General features: G+C 43.2%; 2 protein-coding genes across 4 annotated transcripts in view; one reads left to right on the forward strand and one right to left on the reverse strand.

Annotated features, from left to right (window-relative positions):
* acsl6 (acyl-CoA synthetase long chain family member 6) overlaps window positions 1-6,282 on the reverse strand; it is a 73,907-nt gene extending 67,625 nt beyond the window's left edge. Inside the window, exon 1 of one of the 2 annotated variants that reach the window (XM_079507881.1) lies at window positions 6,194-6,282. Coding sequence is in view for 1 of the 2 variants with exons in the window: in XM_079507880.1 (XP_079364006.1) it covers window positions 5,278-5,323 (46 nt within the window). In the remaining variant the exon portion in view is untranslated. Of the gene's footprint in view, window positions 1-5,277; window positions 5,337-6,193 lie in introns of those variants that run through there. The other variant, XM_079507880.1, reaches the window with a different exon arrangement.
* A 197-nt stretch (window positions 6,283-6,479) lies between these two features.
* Window positions 6,480-12,110, forward strand: irf1b (interferon regulatory factor 1b). Of its 2 annotated transcripts, XM_079507781.1 has the most exons (10): window positions 6,480-6,626; window positions 8,103-8,195; window positions 8,343-8,442; window positions 8,646-8,816; window positions 8,992-9,029; window positions 9,336-9,462; window positions 9,868-9,984; window positions 10,429-10,460; window positions 10,628-10,763; window positions 11,330-12,110. In XM_079507781.1, the coding sequence occupies exons 2-10, from the start codon at window positions 8,109-8,111 to the stop codon at window positions 11,443-11,445; spliced, it is 924 nt and encodes a 307-aa protein (XP_079363907.1). In that variant the 5' UTR covers window positions 6,480-6,626; window positions 8,103-8,108; the 3' UTR covers window positions 11,446-12,110. The 2 variants fall into 2 exon arrangements, with proteins under 2 accessions (XP_079363907.1, XP_079363908.1); XM_079507782.1 differs by lacking the exon at window positions 10,628-10,763 and having other exon boundaries at window positions 11,330-11,474.
* The last annotated feature ends 8,492 nt before the right edge of the window (window positions 12,111-20,602 follow it).

A 20,602-nucleotide genomic window follows, 5' to 3' on the forward strand; every position in this document is an offset into this window, starting at 1 on the left:
GTGCGTGCGTGCGTGCGTAACTTCTCTTTATACGCTTTCAGTGCTATTTGGCATGACCCTCTACTATACTGTAAAGTGGCATAAGCAAATGACGCTTCATGTAGGTATTAGGGGCAGAAGAAGAAGTTTCACAAAACAGCAATTTTCATTGGCTCATAAAAAAAATCATTTTTTCACTTAACAAAAATGTGCTACGATTATTTGTCCGTATAGGTCCAAAGTTCAACTGTAGAAGTTTTCATGCATTTTTATCAAAGATCCTGGGAGCAGATACATTTTAACTGTTTTTCATATAATTCAAAATGGCGGGTGATCTAAAGGTCAGAGGTCAAAAGTCAGAGCACGAAAGTTGTTCGGCATGAGGAGACACATCAAAGTGTCATTGCCAACGGTCAAACAGTTCATGAGCTATGCACGTTCAAAGTTTGCATTTTCAATTGAGTGCTATAGCGCCACCATTTGGCCAATCGTCATGGGCTTCGCATAGTCACCGTTTGACATGGTCCTCTACCAGATTACCGCGTTTCGCGAAAACCGACTGCACCGTTCAGTCAGAACTGCAACTTTTGGCGGAAGAAGGAGAAGGAGAAGAAAAATAAACATCTTTATTGTATAATAATTGTATAACTGCGTGACTTATTGGTCCCTTAATAAGTGACCAAAGTCACTGCGTGACTTCTTGGTCCCTTAATAATGCAAACCGTAAATATTATACAATAAAGATAACTTATTTCCATTGTCAAAAAAGGCAATACATGTCACAGATGAGATGACTATGGTGCCCTGTACTGGCACATAGGCTGCATTAAACATAACCTCATTAAGCAAGGCAAAATAAAATGTATATATTTTCACCCCTCTATGTATAAGGATACACAATTACTGTCCCTACATGCATAGGCTACTGACACACTGTATACCTACCCTCACTCCCACATATTACATATGTTAATGTGTACTGTACACACACACACACACACACACACACACACACACACACACACACACACACACACACACACACACACACACACACACACACACCTAGCAGCCAACACCTCATAATGGTCAAATAGCCATTTGCCACATGCATGTTTAAACCTATGACAGGACTATTTAGATTTTATGTCTACTGGAAGTCTATTCCACTCTACCACTGTCATGTACAAAAAGTTATGTTATGTCTTAAATCTACATGGCACTATTGTTGTTGCCCTGACTGTAGTTACACCATATCCATGGTGTAACTATTGGATGTGTAACAAATGGTGCCTACCCTTGGTGCAGAGCAGGTACTGTACTTGATAAAGCTCCCAATGCTATCATCTGAGCTATCAATACATGCACAATACCAGTGCACTGTATAGCCCGATTTATACTTTGTTGTACACCGGTGTTGCACGCCAGAAATAATTGATCTACAAGCTCACAATATGGCACAGATGCAACACATTGTGAGCATGTAGATTGGTTATTTTCGGCACTTCGAACACCGCCGAACAATAAATTAGGCGTAATGGGCATTCTCAGCTATTAATGTCAACAACTCCCCTTTCCTTGATAGACAAGGCTCTTCATAGGTCAGATTCCCAGAGGTCAAAAGCATAACATTCCATATCCCTCTGAAGACAAGGAGATGAGGAATGGATGCATCAAAGGTTTTAAATGTAGGAATCTTTTAAGATTACAATGCCTTAATGTTCCCCCAGTAGAGATTTGGCTTTGTAGACATTGCATAATATAAACTGAAATTACAATCAATACAATTATCATCACCAAATTACAGACAATATTATGTTGCCTGCCTAAGAGGAAAGCCAAGTGATTAATATCAAAATGACGTTTTAAAGGGATTCCCAAATTGCTTAAAAGCTAGTATTCACTTATTCCGTGCAGAAGAAAGAAAATAGAAAATAAACCTGTCGAGCTGCAAACAAAAGACCTGTTTAAAAAGCTTATTCAAGACAGTAGACCAAAACCACAAGAAAGGGCGAGGGCACTAGCCTCCCTGTCTTCCCCAGGTGCTTTATCTGCCCACGTTTTAAGAGCTTTTATTTTTTTACAACACTGGCGATAAGATAGATCTCAGCTGCAGTGCATCAATCTAACCCCAATCCCACGCTCTTCCTCATGGTCCACGTCTGCTCTTTGCTTTAAGGTAGTTTATGTAGTAGATAACCTTTTTATCCGGCAGATAGTGATTTAAGTCAGATTTAAGTCATCTAACTGCACGTGTTGGTGACCATAGCGTATACGTTAGTGTACGCTATGGTACACTAACAGAGCACCACTCTTTTTTTTTTTTTTATAAATGTTTTTTTTTTTGTGGCTTTTGCCTTTATTTTATATATTTTATGGAGGGACAGACAGTATAGGCTGACAGGAAATGGGGAGAGACATGGGGGGAAGACATGCAGTAAAGGCCGTCAGGATCGGGAGTCGAACCCGCGGCACACTGCCAGACTGGATTACCAGCCAAGGTGCCTGGACCACTGAGCCATGGCCCAGGCCTGGAGCACCACTCTTATAGACTGCAGATTCATCTTGTTCAGCTAACTGTTCATTCTAACCCAGTGGGCTAAAAGTCATATGCGTGCACAAGATTTTGACCATAGAGCTATAATATATCTAGAGAATGGATTGAGGAGCGACAGTGGCATTTTGAAGCAACCGGAAGAACGACGAAGTCTTCCGGGTAGTACCCCTCGAGCGTTGATATGATTGGTTGGCTCCTATCATAGTACCCCTCGCGCTGTTCTTGTGGTACCTCTGCGTCACGTCCGCCCCTGTCTTGTCTCGCATATCTCTCGTCTCTATAAACTGTAAACTGCCCTTGGTTACCTTTCTCTCTGCCCTCTGCTGTCTGAAACAAAGCATAAGAAAGGGGCCCTCTTATCTTACTGTAAAGGAATGTGAGTAATGTAAGTATTATAGGTTAGTGATACATGATACTGTATACTGTACTATATAACTGAAGGTTATACACTGTAAGTGCAAGTTAGTGATATACTGTACTGCATAACCATGTGGTTATATAGGACCGTTTCAATATGAACTCTCTCCTGAATGGATGAAATTGGCAAACCACCTGAAAATGATTGTTCTGTTCATTAAAGAGCTGGAGAGAACAAGGAGGCCCTTGCTATTGAACAAACATTATATAGCAATGATTACTATCTGAATGTAGAGTTTTAACTTTTTTCTGTTGCTATGACACCTGAATTACCCTGGGTCTATCTATCTACCATTCTTACAGTCTTCAGCCCCTACTCATGGCTTCCCCACTCCCCTCCCACCTGCCTCCCCCCACCAGGAAGTGGAAACAGTGACAGTAGCTTCTGGACACACCAACAGCGGCTTTGCGTTGATCCAGTGTCAACTGAGCTGTCAAAGGCAGATGGTCCAGGGGAGATTGTGCTCACAAGCCGCTTGGGCCTTGGGCGTCTCCCCAAAGCCTCAAGCTCCTCTCTTGTCCCTCTTCCTTTGTTGTACAACGAATAGCGAAAATCGTCAATCTATAATCTCACAACTGCTTTCTTGCAATACTTTTGAAACTTTTGAGAATTTCGAATTTTCAGAAAATCAAAAGACTGGTGAGAAACTTTTCACCTGTAATGTCATGCCCAAGTAGGGACGCCAGGTTGATTGTAGATTGTAGCACTCAGTTGGCACACTATTTTACACCCACGGAGGCCTGTAATAAAACAGGATCAATATCTCTTAAAAAGCTAAACAAACAGGAACCAGTGGGGAGAGATCATGGTATATGCCAGGGGTGCCCAAAAGGTAGATCGTGATCTACCAGTCCAGTAGATCACAAAGGCTGTGGAGGTAGATCAGATGACCGTAAAAAATAAATATACAGTAATATATATTTTTTTGGCATCTAGCTGCCACTTGATTGATTGACATAGTACAGACGTCCAAAAGGTGTGGGCACGCCTGGTATAGGCCTGCACTGGGGGAGGGGAAAAGTCAGCAGGAAATGTCCTACAAAGAGAGTGCAGAACATTCAACAGAGGGAATAACCATTCAGTGGTCAGTGGATAATAAAGGATCTGCATTTGGGAAATAGCAAGGTGGCCTACTACACTAGACAGAAAAAAAGTCTCACTCGCTGTTTGTCATAATCATGCTTATTGAATCGACTCGACTTGTAGAAAATGGCACAAGGACCTCTTTGTAAATTGCTGTTGCCACATGCTGTCATGAAAGGATGAGTAGGCCTATAGTAAGTATGAAATGTGTTTTCATGGTTACAGCCTTTAATCATGTAGGCTACAATAGGCTAAAAGTGAGGCTGATGAGGCTGGTGGAAAACATAGTCATTCTATTGGCTAAATTAACCACACTGTAGGCTATAATGTTGAACTATTAATCCCCCACTAGAACCCAAGACCAAGTCAAGCAAACACAACTGCTGCTGGACATTATTATAGCCTATTAGTACATTATAATAGTAGCCTATATATAATCATATGTATTTTAGCTGTTTGTTTGGTTGGTTGGTTGCTTGTTTTTACTGTCTGTTACAAATTGTGTGTGATGCAGGCAATGTTATGCAAATGTAATGGACAATAGTTTTTCTATCTTATCTATATAGACAGGATTATCCCTTTTCCAGGCTCAAGACAAAAGCCTAATCTTTTGAATCCCTATAAATGCTGAATCAATCCCTTAAAAACTATTAAAGATACATGTATGCTTGCACTTCACTCTGCAGTGCTATTGCTACTAAAAATATATATTTTTGTGATAAAGTTTAATTGTTTTGGGGAGAGTAATATTTCCCTCAACAATATCCTATAACCTACTCTATCTAGAGAATTGTCGTCGCTGGAAAATCCCAAAGATATACAATCATTGCGTAAACTCCAGCATCAAAACTCCCTTGGGTTCCTCGCTCCTCACATGCACACACACCCACATGCACACACACTCACATGCCCGCCCCCACACACACACGCACACACACACACACACACACACACACACACTCACGCCCCTTTCCCTTTCCCTTCTCCCCCTCCCTTCGTGCTTTCATGCAGCTTTCATCATGCATGGGAAGTCCCATGGAAGCAGAGGTATAACAGCCGCAGCAGCACTAACAGCCATAGCACGTGGAGCGAGCGGAGTTTCCCAAAACTATTGATAGTGACAAGCGACCATGCTGCCCCTGCACTGTTGCACACATTTAAATCTTGTCGCCTAGATTCCCATAATAATCCCATCCATGTGCAGAAAATTCACTAATGATGTGTTGTGTGCAGTACAAACCCGACTCCCGAGGAAGAAGATGTATGAAAATGAAGCGTGTCACCATTCACAGATCCAGACACATTTTTAAGGGCACGTCGTACAGCTTAACTTGTTTCTCGGCAGCAGAAACGACTGTTAATTAAGTAGAATATATAACAGTGGTGCCATGATGCCAGTTGAGTATCAGTGAGTGTCGCACACAGCAGCAGCCTGCAGCAATGTGCTGTCTGGCAGCTGGCTGTCACCAAGCTGTGTCATGGTTCCCAAGCAAAGCAAGCAGGTTGGTTAAAGACAGCTTTGGACTCCCCCTATCGACGACTTATGGTACTACATCATTTCTTGTAAACGATAGGTTTCTTTCTTGGGTTGCAGTTTATTCTAAAGGGCTTGTCTCTTTGTGTGTCATATCGTCATCGTCAATCATACCACCACCACCACACAGTGCCCGGACGGACTTTGACTTTTCTGGAAGAGGTGTTTGCTGATCAGATTACAGAACCCCAATGGAAACAATTAAGCCATATATTGCAAATCAGACAGACAAACAAGATTAGTATCAGTGTCGAATAATATGCATTATTTTTTACATCATAACAAATTATTTAATTCATGCAGACATGCACTGCTGTGCTGTCTAATCTAATTATGACAACTTCGAGTTTGTTTTTCTTACCATACGTTTAAAGGTGTAATGTAATTATTTTATATACAAGCTATACCCAGGCATGAATCGCAACATTTTACATGGTATATAGATATAGGCCACATAAAAATATCAAATAAATGAACGTAGGCTACGAACGTGTCTGGCCAATTATGAATACAATCTTGTCGAGTTTTGCACAAGTATGGCATTTGCAAGATTAGGTTTGCAAAAGGTTAACTGTGCCCATGGCCATGTGATAAGACTACTGTAAATTGCAGCAGACTGTACCTTTCTAGCAGGTTGGACCTGCATGCGCTGCATGCCGTTCAGTCTATTTATTATTGTTGCAGGGACTTCCTCCTAGCTTGGGCTTCTACTATAGTCGTGTGATTTCTGGGAAATGGAGCAACAAATGTGAGCGCCTTCAGGCGGCGCTGTTCGGCGCGTCACACACATGCACTGACTGCTGTTTGGCTGTCATCAGAGCAGGGCTGCAGTCTGGGGAAAACCCCAAGCGTCTGTCTGTATAAATAGTAGAACTCTGACTGCCCACTTACTACAGTTCTCTGAACAGCTCTCACTGGATACATGTACAATCAAGAAGACATTTGCCACAGCATCTTCTTGAACACACCGTGACCATAAGAAGAGACGGAATACCTATTATTGCTTTGTTTTTACGGGACATATTGGAATATAACAAACCCACCACTCTGCAACTGTAAGTTTTTGTTTTGATAACTAATTCTAAAGTTGCATTCAAGGCAAATTGCAAGACTCAAGCCTTTTGGCACCGCTAGACCGGTGCACACACGCTACTTACAATAGTTTGCACGTTTGTCAGATGATGAGGGACAAAACGTTTATTTCACGTGTTTAAACAATTATAGTCTACCCTATCATGTTACAAGTGCGACTGAGACTGAGTGACAGGAGCGCGGCGTGATCGGAAAAGCCGAGCATGCAGGTGCGCCTCTCCATCGCTCGACCGGCGTCGCGTGCCGACAAGACGTGATCTGCAAGACGCTGTGAGCTTGACGATCTGTTCTTGTCGGCAAAACAAAACAACGTTTGAGTTTGGGCCTGGGACAGTTGCTCTCCCCAAATGCCATGGAAAGGTTTTACTTGTGGTATTTTCTATTTGATTTATTAATTAATTTGGTAGTTTTTTAGTCTATCCTACAAGCTTTTCTAAAGTCACATTTCTCCGTTTACAACTGTAGCCTCCTAGCTCTGTCCTTTTCGAAACATTTAACCATTATGCTCATGCTGTTGTAATATGAGCCGCATCCTCATCGCTTATACAATCAACATTGAGCAACGTTTCTCCCTCAGTCCCTAAGGGACTAAGGGATTGATTGATTGATTGATTGAAGAATTTATTAACAGTTTGCAGAATTACAGTACATTTCAAGCACAAACTCAATACAATTTGTATTGAGTTTGATGATTTGAACATGGTGCTTTGAACAACAGCCTTTGTATTATACAAAGGCTGTTAACTGTGAGTGGACGACCCAATTAAGCATTACACTTGTTTCCAATAGGGTCCACCATGTTCAAATCATCAAAACATTTAGAGACGTACAAATAGACACTTCTATAGACAGAACAGGAATTCATCATAAAGGAGGTAAAAAGGGAAAAGAAACATATACAGTGAGGGGGGAAAAAAAGGGGTGGGCGGTGGGGGGGATTCACATTCAGCTCTGTTAATTTGTTTGTTTGTTTTCCTTGGAGGAGCTGCGTTGGGTCCCCAAGTCGGCTCCGTGGCCGTACCTTGAGTTGGCTGTGTGGCCGTGACCGTCTCTTGTGTTGTCCTTGCGTTGGGTCCCCAAGTTGGCTCAGTGGTCATACCTTGAGTTGGCTGTGTGGCCGCGACCGTCTCTTGTGTTGTCCTTGCGTTCGTGTTTGAGGGATTCCGATTTTACAGGGGCCAGTTTCGAATTGCAGCCGTCCGTAGGTGCCCTTTGAGAGCGGTTTTGAAAGAGTCAAGGGATTCGCATGTCTTAATGACAGTTGGTAGGGCGTTCCACATTTTGGTGGCATAGGAGCGAAAATAATTTAGTCCATTGTTTGTGCTTGTTTGTGGGACTGAGGGAGTCCCTTAGGAATCTCCCTTAGGAATCTGTGGCATGTCTAAGTTTTAGACTTGCCACATCATGTCTAAAACTGTGTGTTTAATGTACCCCTACAGAAAACAATGCCTGTGACAAGAATGAGGATGAGGCCCTGGCTGGAGAACATGATCGACTCTAACAGTATCTCTGGTCTGATGTGGGTTGATAAGGTGAGATTTGGCTGTTTTGATTCAGTCAAGTCAAGTATATACTGTAACTGTTTTTACATTAGCTCTGGTCCATCTAACATTATATGGGCCAGAGCTATCAATGTTTTGCAACATTGATTTTGACAAAGTAATGCCTTATGGTTTCAGGACAAGCGGATGTTCTCTATCCCCTGGAAGCACGCTGCACGCCACGGCTGGGAGGTGGACAAGGACGCCTGCCTCTTCAAGCGGTGGGCCGTCCATACAGGTGGGTTGGTGACATGCAGTTACAAGTGCAATGTGCACGTGCGCGCGCACACACACACACACACACACACACACACACACACACACACACACACACACACACACACACACTGAAAGAAAACTATGTGTGAGAGAGAGAGACGAGGCCTACTGTAAACTGGCCAGGGTATTCATTTGTCATTATTCAACTTTACTATTCCACAGGGAAATACATCGAGGGCCAGAACTCTCCTGACCCCAAGACATGGAAAGCCAACTTCCGCTGTGCAATGAACTCCCTGCCCGACATTGAGGAGGTGAAAGACAAGAGCATCAATAAAGGCCACCAGGCAGTACGTGTCTACAGGCTGCTGACAGCCACCACAAAATATAAAGGTGAGATATCTTAACAGGAAGTAAACATGCACAACATGCAGCGTCTTAAATGTCAATTGTGTGCCTGCTTTCATTCTATATGAATCAGCACCATATGGTAGCATACATAAACTGAGTGTTGTGTTGTAAGTGTAGTGTTGTAATGCAACTTTTTTCCCCCACCCAATCTGCGCAGCTGGGTGCAAGGCGCGGGATACCAGACGAAAGAACAAGGTAAATAGACGTTTTATTACCTCAACATTGTACTGTGTCCCTTTTCAGAGCGCCTGGAACATTTTACAATCCTTTGTCTGCTCTATACATAAAGTACTGTAATCGATTCATATTTAGACAAAGGCTTAAGCATAGTTTATAAAGACACTAAGACAGCTGGCTATGGCTCATATCTCTGGGCATTTTATCTCAACACACATTGGCTCACTGACAACTGTCCTGTGTCCATGACTTAAAACAGCTTTTTCCTTATCAGTCTAACTGTAAACTAATTGTATGTCCCCTTTTTCTGTTTCCTCTTGACAGAACGCAAAGGTCAAGACAGAGGAAGTGGAGGATTGCAGTCCCGTCCAGTCTCCTGCTCCTCATACACAGACGCACGAGGACTCTTCCTCCACACAGGAGAACACAGTGGACAGCACAGATCACCAAGGTAAGAAAGATATACACTGGAATAAAGCATGCTATACTACTGTATTACCTGTGCTGATCACACCTTTTCATGGCAAGGACCCCCAAAATGAAAATGTTCGTTTTGAAAATGTTTTGTGCCAGGGTGTAGGCACCTCCAGAAGCAAAAAAAAAAGGCAGATCTACAATTTCATCACGATATGAGCTTGTATATCTGCTATTTATGAATAGCCAAAGTATAAAATATGGTTAAAGTGGTTAAAATTATGACATGCTATATTAACAAATTTAGCAGGGGATCCCCTGGTACCACCCAAGGACCCCTTTATTTTGATCATCAAGTACACAGACAGCTTTATCATTAAAGTGTGCCTCTTTGGAGAAAGTTGGAGCCTCCATGCTGATTGAATGTTTCTCTGTCTCGTAGAGCTCAAATATGTGAGTGCATCGGAGATTGAGTGGGCGACGTCAGTGGAGATCGGTCCAGATAGCACGAATGACCTGTACCACCGACGGTTCGAAGTGTCACCAGAACACAGCCCTGGTAAGATTATAGTGTAACCGTAATGTGATACCAGTGCCACACAAATTATAACTGTTGGTTTTGTCAGAGGCTTTACTTCCACCTTACGCAATACTCATTCTGTAAGAGTGCTTTGGATAAATATACCTTCAAATGGTATATTTGCTGTTTTGTCACTGGAGGTGTTTTCAGAGTCACACCGTTTTTGTGCTTAGCTTGGATGGTTATAACTTAGCATGCTAGGTTGGGATATTAATGTTATAAAATAAAATAAAGTTTACAAAGTAAAGCTTTGAGATCAAAACAATACACTGCCATTTATTGGCTTGAATTGAAGGTCAGCACAAACTAAAAGTGTGCAGTCATGACACCATTCTAACACCATTTGAAAACTGTATCATCATAAACGTGCCATACTCATGTTTTTTTCCCCCCCTCTCCTTCTCCCCCCCTCCGATCTTCCAGAATACGATGATGACACCAACGAAATTATTAAGGTAGGTGTGGCTTTTATTCTCCTTCCTGGTTACTAGCATGCTTTTGTCATTGTCAGGAATGCTTGGCCTTATATTCTGCTGTTTCAGATTCAGTGTTACTAATCCAAAACATTGGTCAATTCACAACGAACAATGCAACCATACTGACTCCAGCATTGCTCTTTCAGCTTTGCCAGCAATTGGAACAAGAGACACAGTGGCCAAGCAGTTTAGACGACAAGTCGTTCCTGAGCAATGAAGCATGCATAGACCCATATTCCTACTCAAGCCCTGGGAGCCAAGGGAGCAGTGACACTTCCTCAGGTAAATAATGCTGCTAGATGATTGGTTGGAGGAGCAGTGATCTGAGCCTCTTTCACAATATTTGGGCAATTATACATACTTACTGTAACCACACAAACCCTAGTGTCCCTATTCTAGGGCGAACATTTAGGTGAAAATAGTCGATCTACAAGCTTACGCGTTGTGAAGTTTTCTATTTACTATTTGAGGAAGAGATTTGGTGTTAAATGTGGTGTAAAATACCTGTTCTAAAAGCCCACAGTGTGTTGTTTCATTGTGACTTTGAAACTTTGTACCTATAATGACGTGGTGAGAACAGGGACGCCAGGTTGAAAGTGTTAGCGCTTTGTGATTGCTTACATCAACACACATGTTTAGTAGGACTGCGTGACATCAGAGATTTGCCTGCAAAGGCTAATTTGTTAGTCAAAGTAACTAACCTAAGCACAAAGATCAAGATCGTCCTGTGAGCAAAACAAAGTATCTGCAGGGCTGATGACGAGATCTGTGATCTCCATGATATCAAAAAGTGTCCGTTGATCTTGTGTGCAATCCTGACCACGTTCTTCTGCTTTGTTTCGTTTCAGACGAACTAGACCTGCCCATGTACACAGACCTGGGGGTCGGGCTATCGGCAATGCCAGACGATTTCTGGAGCATCCACAGCAGCTTTTATCAACAGATACAGAGCTGTTCGATATGAGGACCACAGGACAGGACTTTTAACGTTGTACATAGACACCAAAGACACCTCAAAGCTCCTCATGCACCTTTCCAGATTTCTATACGAGGACTATTCCAAGGACTTTACCCACCACCGTCCACACCATGCCAATGCGATACCTTCTTGCATTTGCTGTCGGAGCCTCTCAGCAGCAGGTCGACTGCTTTCCTTGCGTCCATCACTTTTTTCCAAAGTCATCGTTGTCTTCACCATCAAGCTCAGGTGTTTCGGGCATTTTCCAGGTTTTCTTTTACAGTGAATTGTAACAGGATTAGAATCACCTGTTTTTGCCATGCTCAATCATGCTATACCATTTAGATTCATGAATGTTTTTACAGTGCACAATAGCAACCTTACATGTAATAGTTTCCTATCAAATGTAATTACTTTGATTAACACACATATTAAGGTGAGAATAGTGGTCAAACATAGTTTCTGGGTTTCATTGCCTTTGGTACATCAGTTAATACAGCAGAGCAACATAGCAACGTCTGACTATGAAGAACTTAAACTGCTGTTTCTGTTTGAAGTTCCTCATGACCTTTTGTCATGGGTTTGTAAAAAGTTCTATTGTATATAATGTTCCAGTTTGTGGTTGTTTTCATCTTGTTTTTCTACAAAATAAAAAAAGTCAGTTGTAAAAAAAGGTTTGTAAAAAAAACATTATACTATTCGAATACAGTATATTTATTGAAAACGGTCCTGTATTCAAGTCATCAAGACATTTAAAGACAATAATATACAATAATGTGCAGAATCACATTATATAGTAGTAATAAGAAAGAAATATGTACAGTAAACAGTTGGGGGGGGGGGGGGGGGGGTTACAATTTGCAGTTTGCAATTTGCAGACACCTGCAAATTGTTCTGTTATAAAGTGTTTATAATATTAAGGACTGTAGGGTTATCTGAAGTTCCACAGAGCACATCACCTTCTTTTTTGAATAATTTGTTTTTATTTTAAATTTTTCACAAAATACACAGACCACCCGTCCACAGCCCTCCCCCTCCCCACATACAAACCCACTTACATAGAAGACAGCACAGTTAAAACAAAACAAGAAGAGACAAATCTATACTACAGAAAAAGTTGTTTCCGGAAGCAATCGATCCAGACTGAGATAGCTGAAAATAACTAACCTATAACATTTCTGATACAGGTAAGGACACATTTTCCACACCTTCTTAAGAAATCTTGACACATTGCATTTTATATTTTTGAGAAATGTAGCTGACAGTCCACATATATCCACAGTAAATTAGGCGGCATTTGCTATACACACGGAGACGTGAAAGTCGCGTCTCCAAACTTTCCCACTCTGGAAGGTAGTTTCAAAATTAGCCGTTTAAGTCCCACAAAACGCCGTCTCCGTGTGACAAAAAGGGCAGATCGGCTAATTACTTGCCAGAGAAACATCGAAATCGTCCTCATCTGGATGGCCCCTTAGAGTAAGGCAGTAGAGCATTCCCCTGAAGTCTTTAAGTGCCCAGGCTTGCAGAGAACTACAACAAAGTGTTGGTTTCATGGAGATGCTATCTCCTCTAGACAATAATGTGATGAATGAGAAATGCTACTATCCTTGCAGAACATCTTTCTGTAGTAGCATTGTAGCGGGAAGGAAATGAGCCGCTGCTGAATGGCACTCAGAGTGACGCCTGTTCCATTGTGCGAAGGTGTCAAAAAACGGAATGATCTTAACCACAAGGCTGAAACGTGTGATCGCTGTCTGCATGCGATACTGCATGAGTATAATTAGGCTATTCTGGTCTGAAAGACGTGCTTAAAAATGATTGAAGAACCATAAGATATGTGGCATGATTACACATCTCATAATGATTCATATAAAGCTGACTGTTGTAAGCACTGACTGTTCATAAATTAGTTTCTGTACAGGAGTGGTTAACTATTAAAAACACATTACACTTTGTGTAGTTCATAGTATGTATATTCTCACTCAAACATGCTTAAAGGCTTAAACTCTCCTACTGCTGTTATCTTATTCCATAAGAAAATCATAAGACTAAAGGTCATTACACACTGGCGAATTAGCGACGCGAATTATTCGTGCGAATAATTCGCCTTTTTTTAAAACCAATTGAAGTCAATGCAAGCTTCCACATCAGTGGCGAATGTGCGAATGTGCGAAAATGCGACCGTTTTCGCTCTTTATTTGTTCGCTCCGGTGTCGAATTTTGCAGACATTCGCAGGCGAACTGCAACACCTCTGACCAATCAGAATGCAGCCCAAACTGCGTTGCTGTGTATAAACAGCGGCGTACCGTACAATAGCTGTCAACAGAGCAGCAGCCGGTCCGGCTACGCAGGTCGGGATAGCACAGCAGCACACACTGTGTACCCCTCCTAGGCTCCTACAACTCTGTTGGGTGTGTGTGTGCGTGCGTGCGTGCGTGCGTGCGTGCGTGCGTGTGTGTGTGTGTGTGTGTGTGTGTGTGTGTGTGGACATGGCACATGGGTGTGCTAACAGCAGCGAGCAACGGGCTCCGCCAAACTTTGGTCTGTATGTAGGGTGGTCTCAGGTAAAGTGGGCCATCAGGTAAAATGAGCCAGCTATAAGGTTTCTGCCTCCTAGACCTTTGAGTTTAACAGCCAATGCTGCACATGTGTCTTGACACAGCTGTACTTGACAAAACAATTGATTTGATTGGTCTATTTTTTATGGTGGGACCATGGCAACCATTTTCCAAAATGGCCTCCACCTGCTGTTATTTTACAAATTCAGGTTCTAGACCACCTAGGCTCTTCATTCTGGTACAGTGCAGCAGATAACCAAAACAATCGTTCAGTTTGTGATAAAAGCATGACATTTGGTACACATATAGCCAAAGGCATCCCAAAAATAATTGGATGTGGAGGCATCATGGATTTTCAACATGGCACCCATGGCAGCCATTTTTCTTATGAATGATGGATATAATATGATATTTCAGACTCATTTACCATATAGTATTTGGTAAGTGTCTTTTGCACAATTGAAAATTGTCATTGAATATTCAAGATGGCTGCCATTTTTCAAGATGGCAGCCATCACTTGTATGATTGTCTGATATGGGTGATCTCGGTGTCAAATCAGTAATTTTTGAACTTTGGAATTGGCCAGAAGCTTCCTTCTACCTCACAACTGAATATCAACAGGGCATGTGTATAAGCTCAGAAGCCCATACAGCCCACGCAGTCTTTTTCCCGTGGCCAACATGCTTGACACAGTGTCACAACCCGTCAATGCATGGAACACTGGTAGTTTGTGTGCTTTCTCCTGCCATAGCCCTGCTGCAATTTAATGGGCTGCTAAGTATCGGAAATTGCTTATGGTGCTGACTATATGTTCATGACTATGGCGCTATCTCTACGGTAATGACTATGTTGCTGACTCTATGGTATACTGACTATGGTGCTGACTCTGGTGACTCTATGGTATACTGACTATGGTGCTGACTCTGGTGACTCTATGGTATACTGACTATGGTGCTGACTCATATGGTACTGACTCTGGTGCTGATGTGGTACTGACTCTATGGTAAGGAGTCAAGGACTATAGTGCTGACTCTATGGTACGGACTATGGTGCCGACTATGGTACTGACTCTATGGTATAAGTGGTGCATGTATATTGCGCCTTTATCCAAGACGTTTTACAGAGATTGTGCTACATTCACCTATTCACACACACATTCATACACCAATGCCGGAGGAATCCATGCAAGAACCTGCTCACCGGGAGCAATTTGCGGTTCGGTGTCTTGCTCAAGGACACTTCGACATTGACTTTTGGGGGAGCCGGTGATCGAACTCGGGACCTTCCACTTTCCAAATGGACACTCTACCTCCTGAGCCATCTGCTGCCCCTATGGTGCTGATATATGGGTCGTCACACTGTATCAAGCTTTGATGGCCATGTGGGAAAAAGACTGGGCTGTATGGGCTGTGTTTCCTGAGATTATACATGTCCTGTTGGAACTGTCGTCAGGCTCAAATGACATAGCACATAATGGCTGTTCACTGCTCCTAGTTGTTATGTAGAGGACGAATCTCACCTATGTGTAGGGCTGCACGATTTTTTTCTCTAAAACCTCGATTTCGGTTTCGATTTCGATTTTTTTTCAGTAAAAGAAATCCATTGTCTCAAAATATGTTTTTATTTTTTTTTAAATGCAAACAAATGTGAATTTTCCTATTGGAATAAAGTCCAAACCTTAAAATGATCCCTGGCTATAAGACAAATATGCCTTAAAACATTACACTTGCCCTCTATGAATACAAATAAATAAAAACATAAATATTTTATTTCTTTCATAAATAGAGAATCTTTCAATCAATAGGGACTGCTCCTGTCGCAAGTTGATATATGTCCATGTGTGGTCCAGCACTATGGAATGCATATGCTAATAAAAACAACTTAATACTTCCTAAGAATAATATGAGCATCAAAGCAATATTTAAATACTTTTTATTAGCATGTGCATTCCATACATTCCCTGGGGCTGGACCACACATGGACTGGACATTATGTCATATGACATCCTCAACTTGCGACAGGAGCAGTTCCTATTGAGTTAAAGATAAACAGTGTACACTACCTAACTTTATTTTATTAAAGAAATACAAATATTTAAGTTGTTTTAGTTATAGAGGGCAAGTATAGTGTTTTAAGGCATATTTGTCTGGCCAGGGATCCCTTTAAACAAAGAAAGATAAATCCCCTTTAGGATTAAACAAGTGAAAACGTTTACAATATGTCCAAATTCATTCTTAAAAAATAGCCAATTTAATGTTTAGGTGCCCACTCTTCCTGCACCCTTTTGCAATGTGAAATGCCACTGAATCTGTACAGGCCTAATCCTTTTCCATTTTGATTCTGTCTCGTCATGGGCCATGTGAAAAATAATGATGCCACATCTCTTTTCAACTTGTGACAGCTGATGCTTGTACTGTGAAGGCAAAAGTTTCTGAACGTCTCATCCTCCATTTTTACGCGTGCTGAAAATAGCCGATCTACTAGCTCACAGCGTGTTGCGGAGGCGACACACAAGGGGCCAGTGAGGCTATTCAACGTTGAGGCGCTCGGCCCTAGTGGTAGGAGGAGGGACTACAGGCGGACCCGTGGATTCATGACCGGGAAACCCCGTGCAGCTGGGCTTTAACATTGAGCGCTCGGTTGCACTTCCGCATTTGACCACCAAAATGTGGTGGTCAAATGCGGAAGTAGACGTTCTGAGACGGTACTTCCGGCAGTCTTCCGGGTGCTTCAAAACGCCACTGAGCAACTTCCACTGACATGAATAGCTGGGGGGGCGGAGCTTCGCGCCAGTTCAGTCTCTATCCTTTTATATACTCTATGGCGACACATCGTGAGCTTGCAGATCAGCTATGTTTTAGCACGCTGATGCAACAGGTCGTACGGCGAAACATAAGATGGCTTCCCCTTTGTTTTTAGCCGAGGCGACGTACACAGTCAACAGTCAGACACACATGGCTATTGGCTCCTCGATGCGATACGATAATAAGGGAAGGGACAGTAGGTCGGGACACGGTATTGATATTAAAGCTTCATGTTCTGCAGCAGCACCCACTCGCCGCTTAGCTCTGGTCCATAGCCCTAATGCTAGGGTAGAATTAGCATTAGGGCTATGGCTCAGAGCTACTCTCGCCGCTATGCCTGTCCATTCTCCAGGCACTGGAACAAGCCACTCGTGCTGCCGTCTCCCACAGGGACCGACCCTCCACTATGTCGGAACTAAAACCTGTCCCCGTAAAAAGTCTGTGCATGTGAGAGACTGCAACACGAGCGTCCCAACTCCCAAGTTCCCAATCTGCTCCAGCACCTGGAAAACAAACATGCACAGCGGCGTGTGCAAAGCGCGTGTGCATCCCCTTTTTACAACTTTTACAACGCTGAGTAGTTTACTCCACATCTGAAACGGAGAAGCTGAACCATTTCCAGACGAAATGCCTATTTTAGCAACTAAATCCTTGTTCCTAATCGCTCCCCGTGGCAGACATGCTAAGGCTGCTTTCAGGTTTTCTCTCTGCGCGGCAGTGGGAGGAGGAAGTAACTACAGTAGCCCGGCAGCCTGCAGGCGAGTGCAAGAGAGATTTACCGTAAATGCCCTAATTAAAGGGAAAAACGATTTCCGATTTTCTTTTTTTGACATCGTCCAAATCCAAAAATCGCGATTTCGATTAAAATTCGATTAATCGTGCAGCCCTACCTATGTGCATACTATATATCACAGCACGTTATCTTTAATGAGTCTTATGAGATAGAAGGAAGCTTCTTAGAAATTCTAAAGTTCCTAATTAAAATTTTGCATCAACAAAAATGTATAATTCGACACAGAGATCATCCATAACTAACCAGTCAGAAAAGATGGTGGCCATTTTGAATTTTCAATGAGAATGTTCAATTATCCCAAAAACACATTACCAAGTACGTATGGTAAATAAATTAAACAAATTGTGTCTGCAATATCATATTACATCCATAACTCATTCAAAAACGGTTATTGCTGGTTGCCATGGGTGCCATGTTGAAAATTCATGATGCCTCCACATCCAAATCTTTTGGGAATGCCTTTGGCTACAAGTGTACCAAATGTCATGCTTTTATCACAAACTGAACAATTCCTTTATATATATTGGAGCTAAGCAGCTGGACTGGTACTATTTAGATTTGTCCTGTGACCATTGGAGCCATTTTTCAAAATGGCCGCCACCTGTTATTTTACAATAACTCAAGTTGTAGACCAACTAGGATCTTGATTCTGGTGACTAATCATACATTTTCAATGATGAGGAATTCAGTGGTATTATTTAGATTTGTCCTGTGACCATGGCAGCCATTTTTCAAAATGGCCGCCATCTGCTGTTATTTCACCAATAACTCAAGTTTTAGACCAACTAGGATCTTGATTCTGGTGACTAATCCTACATTTCTGAATACAGTGGTACTATTTAGATTTGTACTGTGAAGATGGCAGCCATTTTTCAAAATGGCCGCAGGACATTTCAGGAGGTGGGCTTTTTTTTAATGTTTTATCCCACCATTTTGTAACCCATTTTTTCACCCAGTGTCAATTATCTAATGTAATCCTGGGCGCTACACTTCGTCTGCCAACCTGTGGGGCAGCGGACTGACCTCATGCTTCCTTCTATGCATGAGGAGTCCAAGCTGCTTCTTTTCACCTGACAGGGGAGAGTTTCCCCGGCCGGACGTAGCGCGTGGAAGGAACACGTTATTCCGACCAGTTCCTTTCCCCTCCATCAGGCGCTCTGGCTAGCCATGGGGAGGTACAGTAGTTTAGAGACCAGGATTACGGCATGTTTTTGTGAGGGTACCTACCCTAGGCCTACGGGGAGAACATGTGAGGGTACCTACCCTAGGGGACACGGGGAGAGCATATGAGGGTACCTACCCTAGGGGACACGGGGAGAACATGTGAGGGTACCTATCCTAGGGGACACGGGGAGAACATGTGAGGGTACCTACCCTAGGGGACACGGGGAGAGCATATGAGGGTACCTACCCTAGGGGACACGGGGAGAACATGTGAGGGTACCTACCCTAGGGGACACGGGGAGAACATGTGAGGGTACCTACCCTAGGGGACACGGGGAGAGCATATGAGGGTACCTACCCTAGGGGACACGGGGAGAACATGTGAGGGTACCTACCCTAGGGGACACGGGGAGAACATGTGAGGGTACCTACCCTAGGGGACACGGGGAGAGCATATGAGGGTACCTACCCTAGGGGACACGGGGAGAACATGTGAGGGTACCTACCCTAGGGGACACAGGGAGAACATGTGAGGGTACCTACCCTAGGGGACACGGGGAGAACATGTGAGGGTACCTACCCTAGGGGACACGGGGAGTACATGTGAGGGTACCTACCCTATGGGACACGGGGAGAACATGTGAGGGTATCTACCATAGGGGACACGGGGAGAACATGTTAGGGTACCTACCCTAGGGGACACGGGGAGAACATGTGAGGGTACCTACCCTAGGGGACACGGGGAGAACATGTGAGGGTACCTACCCTAGGGGACACGGGGAGAACATGTGAGGGTACCTACCCTAGGGGACACGGGGAGAACATGTGAGGGTACCTACCCTAGGGGACACGGGGAGAACATGCAAACTCCACACAGAAAGGCCCTTTCGCCAACCCCGCCACAGGTATGGGCACTGATGACGGGTGCATACTTAGTTTAGACAGTTTTTGGTTTAGACTAGTCATTGGTTAGACCAGTCATTAGTCCTACAACTACAACCTATCTCAAACCCTCACCCTAAACCTAACCTCCCACGGGGCAGCACACCTAAACCTAACCTTTGATTGATTGATTGAAGAATTTATTAACAGTTTGCAGAATTACAGTACATTTCAAGCACAAACTCAATACAAAGGCTGTTAACTGTGAGTGGACGACCCAATTAAGCATTACACTTGTTTCCAACAGGGTCCACCATGTTCAAATCATCAAAACATTTAGAGACGTACAAATAGACACTTCTATAGACAGAACAGGAATTCATCAAAAAAGAATTCATCAAAAAGGAGGTAAAGAGGGAAAAGAAATATATACAGTGAGGGGAAAAAAGGGGGGGGCGGGGGGGGGGATTCAGATTTTACGGGGGCCAGTTTCGAATTGCAGCCATCCGTAGGTGCCCTTTGAGAGCGGTTTTGAAGGAGTCAAGGGATTCGCATGTCTTAATGACAGTTGGTAGGGCGTTCCACATTTTGGTGGCATAGGAGCGAAAAGAATTTAGTCCCTTGTTTGTGCCGAATCTGGGTTGTACATGGTTCGTTGCACTCCCTCTGGTGTTGTGGGTGTGGACTTCGTTAACATTAAGGAAGTATCTAGACAGGTACATGGGTATCTTGGTGGTGTATCGAATCTTGTGGACCAGACCCATTGCAAGATGCTGTACTCTGTCGTCGACCCTAAGCCATTCCAGCCTGTCGAAGTGGGCAGGGGTGAGGTGGGTTCGGGGGGCTAGATCAAGTAGGAGCCTGACCAGTTTGTTTTGGGAAGTCTGGAGCCTGGTTTTAAGGGCCTTTGAGGTGCTGTGGTACCAGGAGGTGCATGCATAGTCAAAGAAACCCTGTACA

Source organism: Electrona antarctica (assembly GCF_951216825.1).
Source record: "Electrona antarctica genome assembly, chromosome: 8".
NCBI lineage: Eukaryota > Metazoa > Chordata > Actinopteri > Myctophiformes > Myctophidae > Electrona > Electrona antarctica.